Raw genomic sequence first — 19,344 nt, forward strand, 5'->3', positions numbered from 1 at the left:
TGAATGGGTAAACTACCAGGAAAGACCTATTTTCATAAATCTAGGCTAAGAGGAAGTACTTTGGGTTTGGGGTATTAATTGGGCACGCCTAGATGTGACCTGGCCCACCGTGTAAACTTGCGTTTGCTTTGGAGCAGATGACTTACATGTCATTAAAGCTGCCAAACACCCCATTGACAGTAATGTCAGAAGCATTCGAACTAGAGAAACTCCATCTTGAGTGACAGCTAGGAAAATGAGGCTGGGACGTGCTGGCCTGCATTCCCAGAAAGCTAGGTATTCCTAGCCTGGAGATGCTTACAGTTAAGGGAATAGATTGATAATGTTTACTAAACAGACCCGGACTTGGGAGTGTCCTAATGTCCCGATATCTTGAGAACAAAGGCATTCCTAATTTTGCTTTAAAGATACTAATATTGATTCTTGCAAAATACAGTAATTAAGAAAATTAGTCCTTTATCACAAACCCTTGTAGCAGAGCACATCTCCCCATGATCTTTTTTGATCCTATATAAAATATTTTATTTATCCTTACCTAAAGATCCATGATCTTTTTTTGTCCTTACCTTACCTAGGTAAGACGTGTTCCTCCTCTTACTTTTGGGAATGCCCTACTCTGTTTATGAAGTAGCTGTTCTTTCACCACTTTACTTTCTTAGTAAACTTGCTTCTGTCGCACACTGGACTTGCCCTGAATTCTTTCTTGTGTGAGATCCAAGAACCCTCTCTTGGGGCCTGGAACGGGTCCCCTTTCCTATAACAGTAACATGCCAACACTACACATAGGGAACAGGAAAATAGAGAGAGAAGTAGAAGGAAGAGGATTGCATGGAAACCATTGAAAAATTGGGCTGTAAGTCTTCCAGAAATAACTTCTTGAGTTCTTTCAAGAAGGAACCAGTTGGTACCAGGAGCCTAAAGTAGACGTACGGTGTCATGATTAAGAGTATGGGCTTTGGAATTAATAGAGCTGGCTTTTTTTTTTTTTTTTTTTTGAGACGGAGTCTCACTCTGTCGCCCAGGCTGGAGTGCAGTGGCCGGATCTCAGCTCACTGCAAGCTCCGCCTCCCGGGTTTACGCCATTCTCCTGCCTCAGCCTCCCCAGTAGCTGGGACTACAGGCGCCTGCCACCTCGCTCGGCTAATTTTTTGTATTTTTTAGTAGAGACGGGGTTTCACCGGGTTAGCCAGGATGGTCTCGATCTCCTGACCTCGTGATCCGCCCGTCTCGGCCTCCCAAAGTGCTGGGATTACAGGCTTGAGCCACCGCGCCCGGCCTAGAGCTGGCTTTAAATGTATTCCTTCCCAAAGATATGACTTTGAGTGAGTTAGTTATTTAACCTTTATGAGCCTTGGTTTCATCATCTGTAAAGTGAGGACACCACATGGTTATTATGAGGATTACATGAGGTAGATCATAATGCATCTGGAACACAGTTAGTGTTCAATAAATGGTAACTTTTTTCTTTTCTTTTTTGAGGCACAGTCTCACTCTGTCACCTAGGCTGGAGTGTGGTGGCACGATCTCAGCTCACTGCAGCCTCTACTCTCTGGGCTGAGGTAATCCTCCCACCTCAGCCTCCTGAGTAGCTGGAACTATAGGGGCGTGCCACTATGCCCAGCTAATTTTTGTAGTTTTTGTAAAGTTGGTGTTTCGCCATGTTGCCCAGGCTGGTCTCAAACTCCTGGGCTCAATCTATCCTCTCGCCTCTGCCTCCAAAAGTGCTGGGATTATAGGCATGAGCCATCACGCCCAGTCATAAGTGGTAACTCTAATTAAACATTGTTGAGAAATCTATTTTGGTAAGAAAGTCAAAATAAGACATTGATAAAAGGGGTCAGATGTGATGAGGTGCAGAGATTAGGAGAATGAGGCACTGTTACCTGGGAAACCTCTTTTTGAATGGAAATAAATCATAATGAAGAAATATATTGTGACCACAAGAATAGCTCTCATTTTCTCTTTTCCTCTCTAATTTGGCCATGATAAGCAAGGAAGGTGAGTACCTGAGAAGTCACTGAAACTGGTGAGACTCTGCCCAGAGATAGAAGAGCTGAGTTGGGCATGGGTGGAGCTTTCTGGCCAGAGTGGGCAAGTGGTCAGAAGTTAGGAGCTGAGAATAGGTTCTGGGGAGGCCCTGAGGAATGGACCACATGGATTTCCATTAGGGTAGAAAAAGCGAGTCTAGATTTCATTAGCCTGTGCTTTCTAATAACTGAGTTTAGTGACATAGGTATCAGTCTGCAATTACTGCATTCCTTCCTGTGGTTGGTTAAAAACTCCTGAGTAAATAAATTTTACAGTTTCTGCCATTTTAATTTCTGAATCAAATCAACTAATACTGAGTGCCTACCCTGTGCCAGATACCTATCTAGGTTTATAGTAGTGAGCAAAGTTGATGAAGTCCCTGCCCTCAGGGCAGTTACAATCCAATAAAGAGGATAATTTAAAAAGGAAATGATTTGCAATTCCTGCTGAGGATGAAGAGAATCGGGTAGGGGGACAGACACGGAGGTAGAGGGCAGCACTGCTTTAGATGGAGTTGCTAGGGAAGACTGCCGAAAAGAGACTTCAGTCAGGGAGAAGCATGTTCCTGGGAGAGGGAACAGCATGTGCAAAGACCCCTGAAGCAGCCGTGGAGTGACTGAGAAACAGCGAGAGAGTCAGTGTGGGTCAAATGGAGTGAGTGAGGGGAAGTGCGAGGTTGTTTCAAGCACATTTGTTTTAATCCTGATCGGAATGATCTAGTAGAAGGGAAGAACTGAGATGCAGTGGGGAGAGAGAGGAGAGAGCGAGTGAGAGAGAGAGAGAGAGAGAGAGAGAGTGTCAGAGGAGGGGGACTTTAGAACACAGAGAGCTTCTCCATATCAGTGGTAGGCAGGTGTATGGGTACAGATGTTGTGAGGTTGGTAGATTAGGAAGATGAGAAAGTTAAGCAAATTCACGAGGTGAGGGGAAGGGGGTGGGAGTTTGAGGAGCAAGGAGAATGTGTGAAATAACTTCCAGGAGAGTGAAAGAGTAAATATAGTGAAACATTACATCAATATAGAAAAACACAGTTCTCAGTTGTCTGTGGAGGGAGAAGCCTAACGGCAAGCATCTTCCTTCCTAAAGGAAGCATCTTTCTTCTTATTTTTAAATTTTAGAGACACCATCTTGCTCTGTTGCCCAGGCTGGAGTGTAGTGATGTGATCATGGCTCACTGCAGCCTCAAACTCCTGGGCTCAAGGGAGCCTCAGCCTCCCAAGTAGCTGGGACTACAGGTGTGCACCACCATGCCTGGCTAATATTTTTTTTCTTTTTTGTGGATATGGGGGTGTCACTTTCTTGCCCAGGCTGGTCTTGAACTCTTAGGCTGAAGCAATCCTCCCACCTTGGCCTCCCAAAGTGCTGAGATTACAAGTGTGAGCCACCACGCCTGGCCTAAAAATATCTTTCTTACCTGGTTATGTCTGACTCACAAGCTGGTGGTGCCCAGCAGGGGAGATACATGTTTTCTGGCCAAGCCCAAATCTCTGTGGTGCCTAAATCTCCGAGGCACCAGCAGATTGAGATGCTACACCTCATACTGCTAGACAGTTATTCCCCCTCTTCCTTGTCTCTTGTCTTCCCTTCTTCAGCATCCCCTCTTGGGCTAATTCTCAGGTTCTATCTTGGCTCCATCACTTAGACCAATTGCTCCACCTCTTTGTGTCTCTGTTTCCTTCTCTGTAAAAGGGTCTGATGCTTGTGTCTACCTTGTAGATTTGCCATGGAAGTTGAGTTAATGCATATAAAGTGCAAGGGGCCACGTCTGGCACATGGATGTTTCCTTTTGTCATTACTACCATCAATGCAACTACTTCTATGACTGCTGCAGCACTGTCTATGGCTGGTGGTGCACCCAGATGTGCCAGTCGTCATTGCCTCTGAGGTTCCCAGACTGCAGTGGGTAGAAGAATCCTTTGGAGTGCTTTTAAAAAATTCTGATGCCCAGCTCCTGCCAGAGATGCTGATTCTAAGTCCAGAAGGGTCTGCATTTCCAGCAAGCACTCCAGTGCTTCCAATGGTGGTATGATCACACCACCTGGTGTTTACTTCACGGATGACATCTCATTTAATCTTCAAACCACAGCGTAAGATAGGCAGTATTAACCCATTATAATAAAGAGAAAATGGAGCTCAAGGGAGGCTACATAATTCAACTAACATTCCATAGCTGTAACTGGTAGTCATCAGGATTTGAATTTCCATCTATTCTACTCCAAAATGTAGAGTAGTTAAATGAGTTAAAAGGAATGAGTTGAAATGAGTTCAAAGGACTCCCCCACCTAGAATTTGGAGTTTTGCAGACATTTGCTTATCTGCTTATTTTTTAAAAGGGGTGTGTGTGTGTATTTTTAAATACCTGGAACCAACTTTGAGTTCCTTGTTTTAGCTGTCTCAAATCCCTATCTCTAGGAACTAGGCACATTAGAGATGTCATCTTCTACCCCGTGGTGCCGTGAAATCTTGTGTGTGGGAGTCACAGAGCTGAGTGTTCACTACGCACTCCAGTATATTTAGGAAACATTCAGGAGATTCACAGAACACTTGCCCAAATCATCAGTAACCACACCTAAATGCCTTTGTGACTCTCAAAAGGGAGAATGCTCTGAACAAGGTCTTTGCAAAAGAGCAATCCCAAGTTAGGAAGGGAGTTCAGGATGTTCTACACATCAGGCCTCCCGCTGGCTTGGGTTTGGGCACTGGGGACACCGTGGCCTCCAGAACCTTAGTGAGTGATGGCTAGGAGCAGAGGTTCGTAGCAATATGAAGGTGGTAATTTGTAGTGGGGCTGTTGATGGATGAGCGTTGGTTAAATGCTTATCTTGCCAGGCTTTTTTGTGCCTGCCACAAGGGCGTTCATCTGAACCTCCGCCAGACAGGTTTCTCTCCCCAGCTGGGTCTCTTCCCATACATCTGGTAGTGGGCAGGCATATGGAAAGTCACATAATTGTCATTCCAGGACTGCTTCACATTGTCCAAATCTAAGACAGCACCTTTTGATGTAGCTCACAAGGGCAGCTTGGCCAGGAGGAAAGTGTTCCAGGCCATAAGTAACATTATCAGGCACACACACAGTTCCTGGTCCCAGCACGACCTAGCTGTGTGGTTTGAGATGAAGCACGTCACCTCTGAGCTGTTTCTTCATCTTTAAGTTTTGAATACTTTGATATACATTTCACAGTGTTCTGGTGATTAAGCAAAGTAAAGCACAGTGTTCTTCACTGGGCTCCCGCACCCCAGTGCTAGCTTGCCCCAGCATCTTGTGGTAATGTGCAATGGTTGAGTTACTTCTCTTCCTCCTACTAACTTTCTTTAGGGACAGATCCAACTCTTAGTGTTTGTTTGTTTGTTTTTACCACAGTATCTGACATAGTGCTCTACACATGGTAGGTAATTTGGATAAGTTGAATAAATGAATGAATGTTCAAACAAAATCCCCCAGAAACTATGTTAGGGAACACTGCTATAATCATCCTCTAGCTTCTTGGAAGAATATAGTATTTACATTGTGAATTCAGTTATAAAGTATTACATGTGGAAGGCTTTTTAGTTAAGAAGGATGATGAAAAGTGTTAGGAACTAGGAGAGACTACTTTTTTCCATCCTTCTGAAAAACGGTAGGTCATTCTGTGGGCTTCTGGTTTATTCTCTGGAGACTGCCAAATTTGGAGCTCAGCTCTGCTTAGTTGTTTATAGGAACAGTCCTATCTCCTTTCTTCACAGCCCCTTCCGTTACATTTTCTATTTCCCATCTGAATAGGCCAATAATATAATAGCCTTGGTGCAATTCCAAGTGTGAGTCCCTTGTTCTGTTTATCTTTCAGTATTCTCATCTCTCTGTCTAGAATGGCATTTGGTACAGAGTAGATGATTATCATAGGTTTGTTGCATGGATGGATGAAAAATTGAACATGGGAGTTCTCTTCTCTGTTGCTTTTCTTCTTGGACTTTTTTTTTTTTTTTTTCTTGAGATGGAGTCTCTCTCTGTTGCCAGGCTGGAGTGCAGTGGCGTGATCTCGGCTCACTGCAACTTCCGCCTCCTGGGTTCAAGAGATTCTCCTGCCTCACCCTCCCGAATAGCTGGGATTACAGACGCGTGCCACCACGCCCAGCTAATTTTTGTATTTTTAGTAGAGATAGGGTTTTGCCATGTTGACCAGGCTGGTCTCAAACTCTTGACCTCGTGATCCGCCTGCCTTGGCCTCCCAAAGTGCTGGGATTACAGGCGTGAGCCACTGTGCCCGGCCTTCTTCTCTGACTTCTATCAGTTTTTGTCCTGCTTTATTTATTTATGGGTGTTTTTAAAATATCAGACATCAGGCACAGAGTTAGATTGTGGATGAGTCATAACCCTCAGTTTATGAGATATTTATATACACAAATATATATTCCATACATCTGCCCACTACCAGATGTATGGGAAGAGACCCAGCTCAGGAATATATTATCACTATATAAACACACACACACACATATATATGCACATATATATGTACACATACACACACACATATATACACACACATACACACACACATATATATACACACACACATATACATACACCCCCCCCCCCCATATATTTGAGACAGGGTCTCACTCCATCATCCAGGCTATAGTGCAGTGATGCAATCATGGCTCACTGCAGCCTCCACTTCCCAGGCTCAGGTAATCCTTCCACCTCAGCTTCCCAAGTAGCTGGGACTACAGGCACATGCCACCATGCCTGGCTAATTTTTGTATTTTTTGTAGAGACAGGGTTTCGCCATGTGCTCAGGCTGGTCTTGAACTCCTGAGCTCAAGCGATCCTCCCATCTTGGCCTCCCAAACTGCTAGGATTATAGGCATGAGCCACTGTGCCTGGCCTACATATATATTTTAAATAGTAATAAGCATTCATGAACTTGCTGCCAAAACCAAACATAGAGCCTGGATAATAATTTATGTCTAAGCGTATGGTCTTCCCACCCCCTTTCCCTCTGTCTCTTAAATTCTGGGGAAATAATAATCCCAAATCCTTTATTAATTAATACTTTGCTTTTTTTATATAGTTTTTATTACATCTATATGTATTGCTAAAAAGTAGGTGCTTTTTATTTTGCTTGCTCATAACTTTATAAAAATTATATCATGCTTTTTTCACTTAATATTATATTGCTAAGATTCATCAATATTGTTTCATCCATATTGTTTCATTGTATATATTCATTTACTCATTATTGCTTATATAGTTATTAATTGTGTGAATATACCACTGTTTGTTCATCCACCCTCCTGTGGCTGAGCAATTAGGTTATTCCCAGGAATTTGCTCTTATGAACAGTGCTGCTGTGAATAGTGTCGAATATAATACCATCACATTTGTGCAAGTTTATTTTTGGTTTATGAGTTTGAGAGTAGAATGCCGTATCATAGGAAATGTGAATTTCAACTTTAGGTGGTAATACTAAAACAGTTTCCAAAGTTTTTGTACCAATTTATACTCCTACTATGGCTTTTCTAAATCTGGTTATCATCAAACTTTAAACTTGGGTCTACTGAATAAGTATAAAATAATATTGCATTGTGGTCTGCCTTGGTCACTAATGATGGTGATGGTGAACATTTCTTGAAATGTTTATTATGTTTATAAATGTTTACTGTGTTTATATGTGTTTCCCCTTCTGTAAAATTTCTGCTTTTGCCCATTTTCCCATTGAACTATTTATGTTTTTCTTATTGATTTGTAGGATTGTTAGGAATTTGGTATGTGTTTCTGATTAGAGTTCTTTGTTGACTTTAAGTTCTTTGATCAGTTATTGATTCTTGTGTAACAAACTACCCCCAAAACTTAGTGGCTTAAAACAACAACAGTTTTGGCCGGGCGCAGTGACTCACGCCTGTAATCCCAGCACTTTGGGAGGCTGAGGTGGGCGTATCACCTGAGGTCAGGAGTTTGAGACTAGCCTGACCAACATGGAGAAACCCCATCTCTACTAAAAATACAAAATTAGCTAGGCATGGTGGCACATGCCTGTAATCCCAGCTACTCGGGAGGCCGAGGCAGGAGAATCACTTAAACCCGGGAGGCAGAGGTTGCAGTGAGCCAAGATCACACCATTGCACTCCAGCCTGGGCAACAAGAGCCAAACTCTGTCTGAAACAACAACAACAACAACAACAACAACAACAACAACAACAACAACAACAGTTTTTTCTCTCACAATTCTGTGGGTTGACTGGGTTCAGCTGGGTGGTTCTGCTCCATGGGTTGTCAGTTGGGGTACCTCACTTAGTTGCATTCAGCTGGTGGCTAGGATGGACTGGATGGCCTAAGAAGGTCTCACTAACATGTAAGGTATATTGTTGCTCTCCCATTTGTCCTCTCCAGTTGGATATCTTGGACTTTCTCACAGAATGGTGATTTCTGGGTGGTTGGACTTCTTGCCTGGTGGCTGGCTTCTGAAAGGAAGCAAGCAGAATCTTCTAGCCCTTTTAAGGCCTAAGCTTGAATGTCCCACAATAACACATGTGCTATAACAAAGCAAACAATCAAGTCAGTCTGGATTCAAGAGGAGAGACTAGCCTCCAGGGCAAAGAGCATCCACCTTTTGATGGGTGAAATGGCAGGCATGGAGAGAGAGAAGGAATTGAAGGCAATCATAATTGGAGACTGTTTATCACTTTTGCGTTGTAAATATCTTCTAGTTTTAACTTTTCACTTTTTAAAGGTGTCTTTGATGAAGCGAACTTCTTTATATATATTTTATTTATTTATTTATTCTTTTGGTAGAGATGAGGTTTTACTATGTTGTTCAGGCTGGTCACCAACTCCCTGGGCTCAAGGAAACAAAATTCTTTTTTTTGAGACAGGGTCTTGCTCTGTCACCCAAGATGGAGGGCAGTGGTGCAATTTCAGCTCACCGCAAACTTCGCCTCCCAGGCTCATGCAATTCTCGTGTCTCAGTTACAGGCATGTGCCACCATGCCCAGCAAAAGGAAGCAAAATTTTAATTTTAACATAGTCAGATTTATCCATCTCTTCTTTTGTAGTCAATGCTTTTTGTATCTTGGGTTAAGAAACCTTTCCTTGCTCTTAGTTCTAAAAGGTAGTCACCTTTTTTTCTACCATGAGATTTTGAAGTTTTATTTTTCACACATACGTCCTTATTTCATCTGAAGTTGAATTGCATTTGTGACTTGAGTAGAACTCTGATTTTATTATTTCCCCCTGGATCTAGAATATTCCTTCTTTTCCCAGTGGTCTGACATACCACCTGTGTTATACAGTAAAGCTTCTTAAATGCGTGAGCTGTCTGTTTTGTCCCATAGATCTGTTTGTCTCATTTTGCCTTTCCTTAATTACAATAGCTTCATAATAAGCCCCGATTCCTTGAGGGGCAAGTTTCCTCCTCCCAGTCTTCTTCTTCAGCAATATCTTGGTCCTTTAAAGTTTCATATAAATTTTAGAATTACCTTACTGTAATTCAAACCTTATTCAGGTTTTCACTGGCATAATATTGTCTCTATAGCTTAATTTGGGGAGAATTGATAAGTTTTTGATATTATCTTCTAGCTAACTCTCCATTTATGTAGATTTTCAAAATTCTGTTAATACTGTTTAAAATTTTTATTTGTCAAATTTCTTTTAAGATACTTGATGTTCTCTGAGACTCTTATAAATGGCGTTTTCTCTTTAATTAAATTTTCTAGTTGTTTGCTGCTATTCTACAGAGATGCAATGACTTTTGTATTTTAATCTCATATCCAGCTACCTTGCTAAAAATCTCCCAGTATTTCCAAAATTCTCTTTAGCAGATACATTTGGGTCTTTATTTTCTTTTTTTTCTCATTTCCTTTTTTTTTTTTTCCAGAGTTAAGTTCTCACCCTGTCACCCAGGCTGGAGTGCAATTGTGTGATCAGAGCTCACTATACTACAGCCTCAAGCTCCTGGGCTTACCCAGTCTGCTGAATGACATGGACAGGAGCTGCGGAAGGACTGGTATATCAGCAGAAAGGCTAAGATGATTCTAAATGAAAGAGGCCTTCAGGCTATTGTGAAGGCTACCATTTAAAACAAATTACAGGAAATAATGTATGTTAGTGATTAGGCACCGATGTGTAATAAACCAGAGTTGTAGCTGTTAGAGAGTTACAGGGTAGTGCTTACTCGTTATCCCTGGACCCTGGACGTAGGTCCCGGTTCTACCATTGACCAGTGGTGTGGTTCTTGGGAAAATTACTTAACATTCCACTGTCTTTCCTCATCTGTAAAATAGAGGTGATAATAATAATCCTAGTATGAAATGTAAACTGGGTGGTGCTCAGTGCATAATAGGTGCTCTATAAGTGTTCATCTTAATTATTATTATTATTGTGAAATTGAGAACCACTCTAACAACCTAGAAAGCACCTTCTGCATTCCTCACGTCTGTAATGTGGAGATGGAGATAAATGTAAATCGTAAGCTTTCTCATTTTGGGGAGAGATTTTGCTTCTAGCCAGATGTAAATCTTCTAAACTTTGAGGAATAATAATTAAATTCCCTCATCAAATAGCTAAATGTTCTGGTAAAATGTTCTTTAGGGAGAAATAAAGATCATACTAATAGTAAATGTTTAGATGTCCTAGCTTAAAAGTTATTCATGGCTGGGCACGGTGGCTCATGCCTGTAATCCCAGCACTTTGGGAGGCTGAGGCAGGCAGATCACCTGAGGTCAGGAGTTCGAGACCAGCCTGGCCACCATGGAGAAACCCTGTCTCTAATAAAAGTACAAAATTAGTCAAGCGTGGTGGTGCATGCCTGTAATCCTAGCTACTCAGGAGGCTGAGGCAGGAGAATCGCTTGAACCTGGGAGGTGGAGGTTGTGAGCCAAGATCGTGCCATTGCACTCCAGCCTGGGCAACAAGAGTGAAACTTGGTCTCAAAAAAGAAAAAAAAAGTTATTCATTAAGCACCTTATTATGACAATGCATTTTATAGAAAGAACCAACATTTTTGAGAAATGGCTGATGGAATTATTCCTTGGTTGAGTTTCTAGTGGGCGCAAGGCAGTGTGTTGGGCTGAAGTGATAGAGAGAAGAGTGGGAAACACATGGCCTCTGACCTTAGGAAGTAGCGGGGCCACATACACTCAAGGCGCTGCTTCCAAGTTATAGACATATTTTTGTATAATGTCGAAAGATAAAGATCTACACAGATACCTCACCACGCATGAAAGAACCATGAGTTGTGTACTAGATGAAAACATGTGGTCACACCTTTGGTTACATACCAGCATCAAATTTCTCTCTGAACACTTAAGAATTAACTTCTAAGATGCTGGCTGGGGCAGAACCACCTCTTTGTCACAGCACATTCCTTGGGAGGCTGTGGGTATAAGTTTGCCTCTTTGTCCCCCTCCTATGTGATGGTTATACTTTAAGGGCATTTAGTTTGGGAGCTGATAGTTCAGTATGGGAAGTCCATCCCTGGGGAAGCATGATCCTCTGACCCACTTAAAATACATTTGACATAGAAGAAAGGCCTATGTTCAGGTTTTAGATGGTAAATGGCTGCAAAATTATGCAAAAACCAAACCAAAACAAAAACCAGGATCAAAAGAATCTTTCTAGCAAGAAAAAGAGTAATTCAATAAGGAGTTAGAGATTGTAATACCAAGCAGATTATCACTGCAGGTAAAAATGGATCCCCGTCTACTGACTGAATTAATTACTGACTTCTCAGTGCTGGTATTCACAGTCAGCCACGTCTCTCCGTGTACCTGGCAAGCCTTGTCTCTCGATGCTTAGGTCAAACCGGACCATCCGGCCCCTGTGCCTTTGCTCGTGCTGGTTCCTCTACCTGCAACACTTTCCCTGTTTGCACTCACTGCCACTTAGCAAAGTCCTATCTGTCCTCCCAGGCACTGGACATGCCCTGTCTTCCACCATGGAATATCTACTGCCATTGGCCACAGCCATCTGCTCCGTGGAGGCACTTGCTGTACACCCCTTCCCTGATGGTTGTTCGGATCCTCGATGCCCCGCTGGGACTGTGGGGAGGGATCTTTTTTGTACCCCAGTGCCGCAGACAGAATTGCACAGAGGATGACTTAAAGAGTGAAGTGAATTTGTTGAATTGAAAACCTCTTTTCATCCCAAATACAACAGGCTCTTCTTGAAGTGTTGTATGAAACAAAAACATAGCTATAAAGATGGAAGATAAATAGACCCCATATCCTAAAAACACCATAAACAGAGGTATAAATTGGTGATAAGATTTAAGATAAATGAAAAAGAGAAAGCCTTCCTACTACTTCAGAATATATTCCAGTGAATTTTAACAGCTGACATCTCCAAGCTGTGTAAGATGGTCTTTCTTTGGTTCCGTCTATTTGCTATATGGATAAGAAAAAATTACTTGAAAGTTAAAAAAAAATTTTTTTTTTTTTTCAGGGCCAGTTCTGTGACTATTGCAATTCTGAGGACCCCAGGAAAGCACATCCTGTCACCAATGCCATTGATGGATCTGAACGTTGGTGGCAAAGCCCTCCCCTGTCCTCAGGCACACAGTACAACAGAGTCAACCTCACCTTGGATCTGGGGCAGGTGAGCTACACTTTCAATTGGAATGGGAGCATGAGCTTAGATCACTGTTTCCATGGGGATTTCTGATATAATAATTATTGTAAAAAACAAACTTCAGTTTTAATCCCCTAATCATTGTTAAACCTGTTAGATTAATATTTGCTTCCCTTAAAACCCAGAACAGGCCAGGCACAGTGGCTCATGCCTGTAATCCCAGCACTTTGGGAGGCCGAGGTGGGTGGATCACTTGAGGTCCAGCCTGACCAACATGGTGAAACCCCATCTCTACTAAAAATACAAAAATTAGTCCGGTATGGTGGCAGAGGCCTGTAATCCCAGCAACTTGGGAGGCTGAGACAGGAGAATCGCTTGAACCTGGGAGGCAGAGGTTACAGTGAGCCAAGATTGCACCATTGCACTCCAGCCTGGGCAACAGAGTGAGACTCCATCTCAAAACAAAAACAAAAACAAAACCCAGAACAGTGCCTGGCAGCATGCAGATAGATCCCCATCCCTATCTATCAAATGAGTTTAAAAAATAGTTGTAAATAGTTGCATTGGCAAAGATATTTTTATTATTCTTTTTAATTGTGGTAAAAGAGACACAACATAAAATTTGGCATCCTAACAATTTTTAAGTGTATGGTTCAGTGGCGTTATGTACATTGACATCATTGTGCAACTATCGCCGTCATCCATCTCCAGTACCCTTTTCATCTTGCAATACTGAAACTCTGTACCCATTAAACAGCAACTCCCCATTCCCCTTTTTCCTGCTGCTTGCAGCCAACATTCTACTTCTCTTACTGTGAATTGACAACTCTAGGAAGCTCATATAAGTGGAATTATATAGTATTTGTCTTTTTGTGACTGGCTTCTTTAACTTGGCATGATGTTTTTAAGGTCTTGAAAACATCAGGGTAAGTGAAAGAAGCTAAGCATAAAAGACTATCTTATATGAGTCCATTTATATGGAATGTCCTGATAGGCAAATCTATGGAGAAAAGTAGCTTAGTGGCTGCCTAGGGCTAGGGGTTTTGGAGGAAACTGGGGAGTGACTACTAATAGGTATGTTTTTGGAGAGAGGGTGATGAAAATGTTCTAAAATTGATTGTGATGATGGTTGGACAACTCTGTGAATATGCCAAAGACCATTGGCATGTACACTTTATATGGGTGAACTGTATGGTGTGTGAATTGTATCTCAATAAAACTGTTAAGAAAAAAAAGGATTCATGGAAAGAGAGTGTTTCAAGTAAAAAAAAAAAAAAAAAAAAAAGAGGGAGAAAATAACTGTGTCAAATACCGTTGATAAGCCAAATAACAAAAGATGGATAACTGACCAGTAAATGACCATTGGATTTGCCAGTGTGGAGATCATTGGTGACTTTGATAAGACAGAATTGAAAAGTTAACTGTAGGGAAATCAAGAGAGAATGTGAGAGGAATTGAAGCATCTAATACAGAAATCAGTTTTAAGAGTTCTGCTCAATGGGGCAAAAAGAAATGGGGGAGAATCATTGAAAAGCCAGGTAAAGAGAAGATTTATTTGTTTATGATAGAGACAGCAACAACATGCTTGTGTGCTTGTATGCAGATGGTAACGTAAACAGGAGGAAGAAGACTGCTGCTATTATTACCTGAGTTTGTTATGTCAATACTAATACTAAAACTAATGCTAATACTAATGTTAATGTTTATACTCTTCTTTTTGCTGGAAAGAGTTAAGCATAGAGTACAGTTCATATAAAAATACTACTTGAAAGAAATAAAAAGGTAAATGCATCCCATAGTATAGAAATGGAATGATACTGTGAGATTTCTTTTTTTTTTTTTTTTTTTTTTTTGAGACAGAGTCTTGCTCTGTCGCCCAGGCTGGAGTGCAGTGGCCGGATCTCAGCTCACTACAAGCTCTGCCTCCCGGGTTCACGCCATTCTCCTGCCTCAGCCTCCCGAGTAGCTGGGACTACAGGCACCCGCCACCTCGCCCGGCTAGTTTTTTGTACTTTTTAGTAGAGACGGGGTTTCACCATGTTAGCCAGGATGGTCTCGATCTCCTGACCTCGAGATCCGCCCGTCTCTGCCTCCCAAAGTGCTGGGATTACAGGCTTGAGCCACTGCGCCCGGCAAGTACTGAGATTTCTTAGAATGTGTTCTTTTCATTTTGATTGGGCAGTTTTGTGACAGAAGGGCTTTCAACCTCTTTAGTTCATGTGTTTTGCTAAATTAGACCTCTCCTGAGAATATTTTCACCATTAATTTGTATCTGCAGGAATTCACAGAGAGCCTTCATGATTCAAAAGACTCTATACGCCTCCTTTCAACTATAAGTTAGTCTTATCCCTCTGATACCTAACCTCTAGCATTCATTCAATAGCTTCTGACAATACTAACCAAGAATTACCTACCATATCACTTCTTTTTTTTTTTTTTTTTTTTTTAGACAGGGTCTCACTCTATTGCTCAGGCTGAAGTGCAGTGGGCAAACTCGGCTCACTGCAACCTCTGCCTCCCAGGCTCAAGTGATTCTGCTGCGTCATCCACCCAGGTAGCTGGGACTACAGGCATGTGCCACCATGCCTGGCTAACTTTTTGTATTTTAAGTAGAGACAGGGTTTCACCGTGTTACCCAGGCTGGTCTTGAATTACTGAGCTCAGGCAATCTGCCCACCTCCGCCTCCCAAAGTACTAAGATTACAGGCATGAGCCACCATGACCTGCCTATATCACTTATTTAACTGAGGGTTTTTGTAGTTAACAGGGAATTTTAATCCATCAAAATGACCCATACTGAACTTACCCATATCTGCTGGATTGTTCTTTTTTCTTTAAAACTCTTTTTTAAACCTACTTTAAAAGCCCCCTTTTGATGTACTGAAAAATTTCCTAATTAAGACAATTAAGAAAACATCAACATAGGAACAGTTCAGTACTTTGCTGGTTGCTGACAAACTTGAGTCATGATATGCATATTCATGAGGCCTGTGTCCACCCACCTGCTCTGCGAGCCAGCTGAGAGTGTGGGTTCTGGAGTCAGCCTGGCTCAGTTTGTGCTGATTGCTCTGCTCACTTGCTGTGTGGCCTTAACAAACATATTTATCTGCTCCCTGCCTCAGTTTCCTCATTTATAAAATGAGATAACTGTGCATACCTCATAAGATTATTATAAGTTCTAAATGAGTTAATTGCTTCATTTAAACTTCTTTAGAGCAGTCTAAAGACTGCTCTAAAGTTTTTTTTTATTTAATAGAATAAAAGTGAACTTATTTAATAAAATAAAGTGAACTTTAATAAACTCTCATTAAAAAGAACAGACTGATCACATTTGCGCCTCTAGAAAACACTACCTATAATGCTGAAGAAAATACTCTAAGAAAGTCTAGGAGCAGGAAAAGCACGATCAGTTCTGTCAGATTGAAGATATTTCTTTGCTCTTCTGTGTTGCAGCATGACATGTTTTAACAAGCATGTTGTGTCTTGTAAGATTCCTATTTTTTGCCCCATTGGTAAGATCTGTGTTTTCTTCCTTTTGCTGAAATTAACCATAAGAATATCACTGAGAGGTTAGATTTCATAATTTAATAGTAACATTAAGACCTTAGAGGGAGAAAAGTGGGAATTTTGATGCATGGTTGAGAAATAAAATACGGATCATAAATTTGTTACTACAAAATCACTTCTTTTCACCTGCTAAGAACTGAAATTTGATTCTGATGTGCTGTCGTCAGTCTGACAGCTTGTGCTGTTGTGAGGGTCTTATTTTCTTTTAGACTGGTTGGTGTCTTTCATTTTTATTTTTTTGGCCAACAAGTTTGACAAATAAAAACATTAACTTCTGGACTTGATCTTTTTTTATTTTATTTTTTTTGAGACAGAGTCTCGCTCTGGAGTGTAGTGGTGTGATATCGGCTCACTGCAACCTCCGTCTCCCGGGTTCAAGTGATTGCCTTACCTCAGCCTCCCAAATAGCTGGGATTACAGGTGCCCACAACCACACCTGGCTAACTTTTTTTTTTTTTTAGTAGAGACGGGGTTTCACCATGTTGACCAGGCTGGTCTCGAACTCCCGACCTCAGGTGATCCGCCCACCTCAGCCTCCCAAAGTGCTGGAATTATAGGCATGAGTCACCGTGCCCGGCCCCCGGATTTGATCTTAAAGGACAGTTTCCCCTTAAAAGGTGGTAAATGTAGGACAGTTCTGTGATTCACTAGAGGCATCATACTTTCTGGGGTTGTTCAAGTTCATTTAATTATACATTATGTAGTAGTTTCAGGCTGTAGAATGAGAACACCATCTCTTTCAGGAAGATTTCGTATCATCTGGCCAGATATAATGAGTTCAGTTTTACATTTAAAGCATGTGGATGTCCAATTTTTAAAAGGAGAATCTTTGGAATCTAGGAACCTTTGTTCTTCCTGGACTCCTGGTGGGGCATGGGCTTTGGAGATCTCTCCCGTGAGATCGGAAGGTGTAGCGATGGTTTCTACATACACACCCTGGACTTCCTCCAGAATCCAAACACCAGATTTCTACTCTACGGGCTCCCTATGTTCGCCCTCCTGCTCCCTCCCCTGGGTGAGGTATAGGGAAAACACAAGGAGGTGGGTGTGGAGGGGGTTCCTGTGGTCCGTGACTTCAGCCCCCACAGAGCAAGCCTGACTCATTTTGTTCCAGGGAACAACAAAATTATCTGGAGAAGAATTTTGAGGCTTGTATGCAATGTGTAATGTTCCCAAGAGTATAAATTTGTTATTTTAACCTGTTAGTAGTAAAAATAAACAAAGACAATCACTCACCCCCAACACTAAGCCCTGAAAAGGATTGAGTGTTGGCTTCAGAGGATGGAGGTGTGAGGAGAGAAGGTGACGTTGCCCCTGCTCTGCAGGGCTGCAGGGGAGTGAGGCCTGGAGACAGCAGATGTGGCTGCAGGAACAGAGCTGCTGAGATGGTCCTTTGGACCTTGTAGAGGCAAAGGCTGTGATGCCCATGGCTCCCTGGTCCCCCTCTGAGTGGCAGCCTGGATGGACATTTCCCACACCTGTTCCCTTGTCCCATCTCAAGGGCCTGCATCTGACTCTGCTTCCTGTCTGAAGGCTCTTTCTAGAGCCACAGGAGCTTCTAAAAGCTGTGTCTAGAGCAGCCTGCAAGCCCAGCACTTAATACCCCAAGGGGCAATCCTCATTCCACGAGGGATGGGAGTTGGTGGGAAAATACCGCATTTCCCTGCCTCTCAATGGGCCAGTTCTAAAGTGCCTTCTACATAATTCCTCAGAGTGTCCCTGGTAGAATGGAGTCTCTGTTGGGTTGCCTCTGGTGGCAACCCACTCATTAACACATTGATTTTTGGCTTTTCTTGCTCCCTTATGTTCCTCTCTCCCCAGTTTGTGCTTCTTGAGGTCAACTCTTAAATAAACTACCTCTACTCAAGTCTTTGCCTCAGGGCTTTAGAGAGGGCCCAAACTAAGACAGAAGAAAGAAAATCCAGATGGACATAATAGTTCATACCTGCAGCCCCAACCACTCAGAAGGCTGAGACACGAGGATCACTTGAGCCCAGGAGTTTGAATCCAGCCTGGGCAACTCAGTGAGACCCCATCTCTAAATAAATAAATAAACAAATAAGGAAAGCAAGCCTAGATTGAGACCCTGAATCCCCCTGCAGATGTTAACACAGGCAAATACTATGAAAATGTTATTTAAAATGCAAAAAATAGAAAATTCAGAAATTGTTTCTAAAGCTCCAAGGTGAAGTATAATAGGGGAAACTACATTATAAATTTTAAGGAAAAATATTAATAGGTCACAGGAGAAGTGTCCCATTACTCTACCTTTCTCATTTTTCATGAATTCATCACAGACAGTGAACTCCCCAGGGGCCAGATGCAAATACAGGATCTAATCATCTGAGAGTGAATTCAGTATGTAGTTGCCTTCTAGAATCTTTTTTTTTTTTTTTTTTTTTTTTCTGATTCCCTTAAACTTTCGTGAGGCTTTGGTGGATGAATCCAAAAACATTCTTTATAGCTGACTCAGATGTGGAGGGAGGCCTGGGCTAGTTTCTGATACTTTTTGGGCTTGAGGACTTTGGAGATTAACTTGGCTCTACAGATGGTTGACTGGTGAGGTCACTAAGGAGGGTGACTCAGCTGGGTCCCTGGGTGGACACAGCCCAACTCAGAAGGTGGATGGCTCTTGGTTTTTATTTTATTTTATTTTTTATTATACTTTAAGTTCTAGGGTACATGTGCATAACGTGCAGGTTTGTTACATATGTATACTTGTGCCATGTTGGTGTGCTGCACCCATCAACTCGTCAGCACCCATCAATTCATCATTTATATCATGTATAACTCCCAATGAAATCCCTCCCCCCTCCCCCCTCCCCATGATAGGCCCCAGTGTGTGATGTTTCCCTTCCCGAGTCCAAGTGATCTCATTGTTCAGTTCCCACCTATGAGTGAGAACATGCGGTGTTTGGTTTTCTGTTCTTGTGATAGTTTGCTAAGAATGATGGTTTCCAGCTGCATCCATGTCCCTACAAAGGACGCAAACTCATCCTTTTTTATGGCTGCATAGTATTCCATGGTGTATATGTGCCACATTTTCTTAATCCAGTCTGTCACAGATGGACATTTCGGTTGATTCCAAGTCTTTGCTATTGTGAATAGTGCCGCAATAAACATACGTGTGCATGTGTCTTTGTAGTAGAATAATTTATAATCCTTTGGGTATATACCCAGTAGTGGGATGGCTGGGTCATATGGTA

At 42.0% G+C, this 19,344-nt stretch overlaps 1 protein-coding gene across 1 annotated transcript in view; it reads left to right on the top strand.

Annotated features, from left to right (window-relative positions):
* LOC115895506 (laminin subunit alpha-3-like) overlaps positions 1–19,344 on the top strand; it is a 96,258-nt gene that overhangs the window by 10,690 nt on the left and 66,224 nt on the right. Inside the window, exon 2 of the mRNA XM_030926088.1 lies at positions 12,446–12,598. Coding sequence (XP_030781948.1) covers positions 12,446–12,598 — 153 coding nt within the window. The remainder of the gene's footprint in view (positions 1–12,445; positions 12,599–19,344) is intronic.

This window comes from Rhinopithecus roxellana, chromosome 21 (genome assembly GCF_007565055.1).
Source record: "Rhinopithecus roxellana isolate Shanxi Qingling chromosome 21, ASM756505v1, whole genome shotgun sequence".
NCBI classification, from domain to species: Eukaryota; Metazoa; Chordata; class Mammalia; order Primates; family Cercopithecidae; genus Rhinopithecus; species Rhinopithecus roxellana.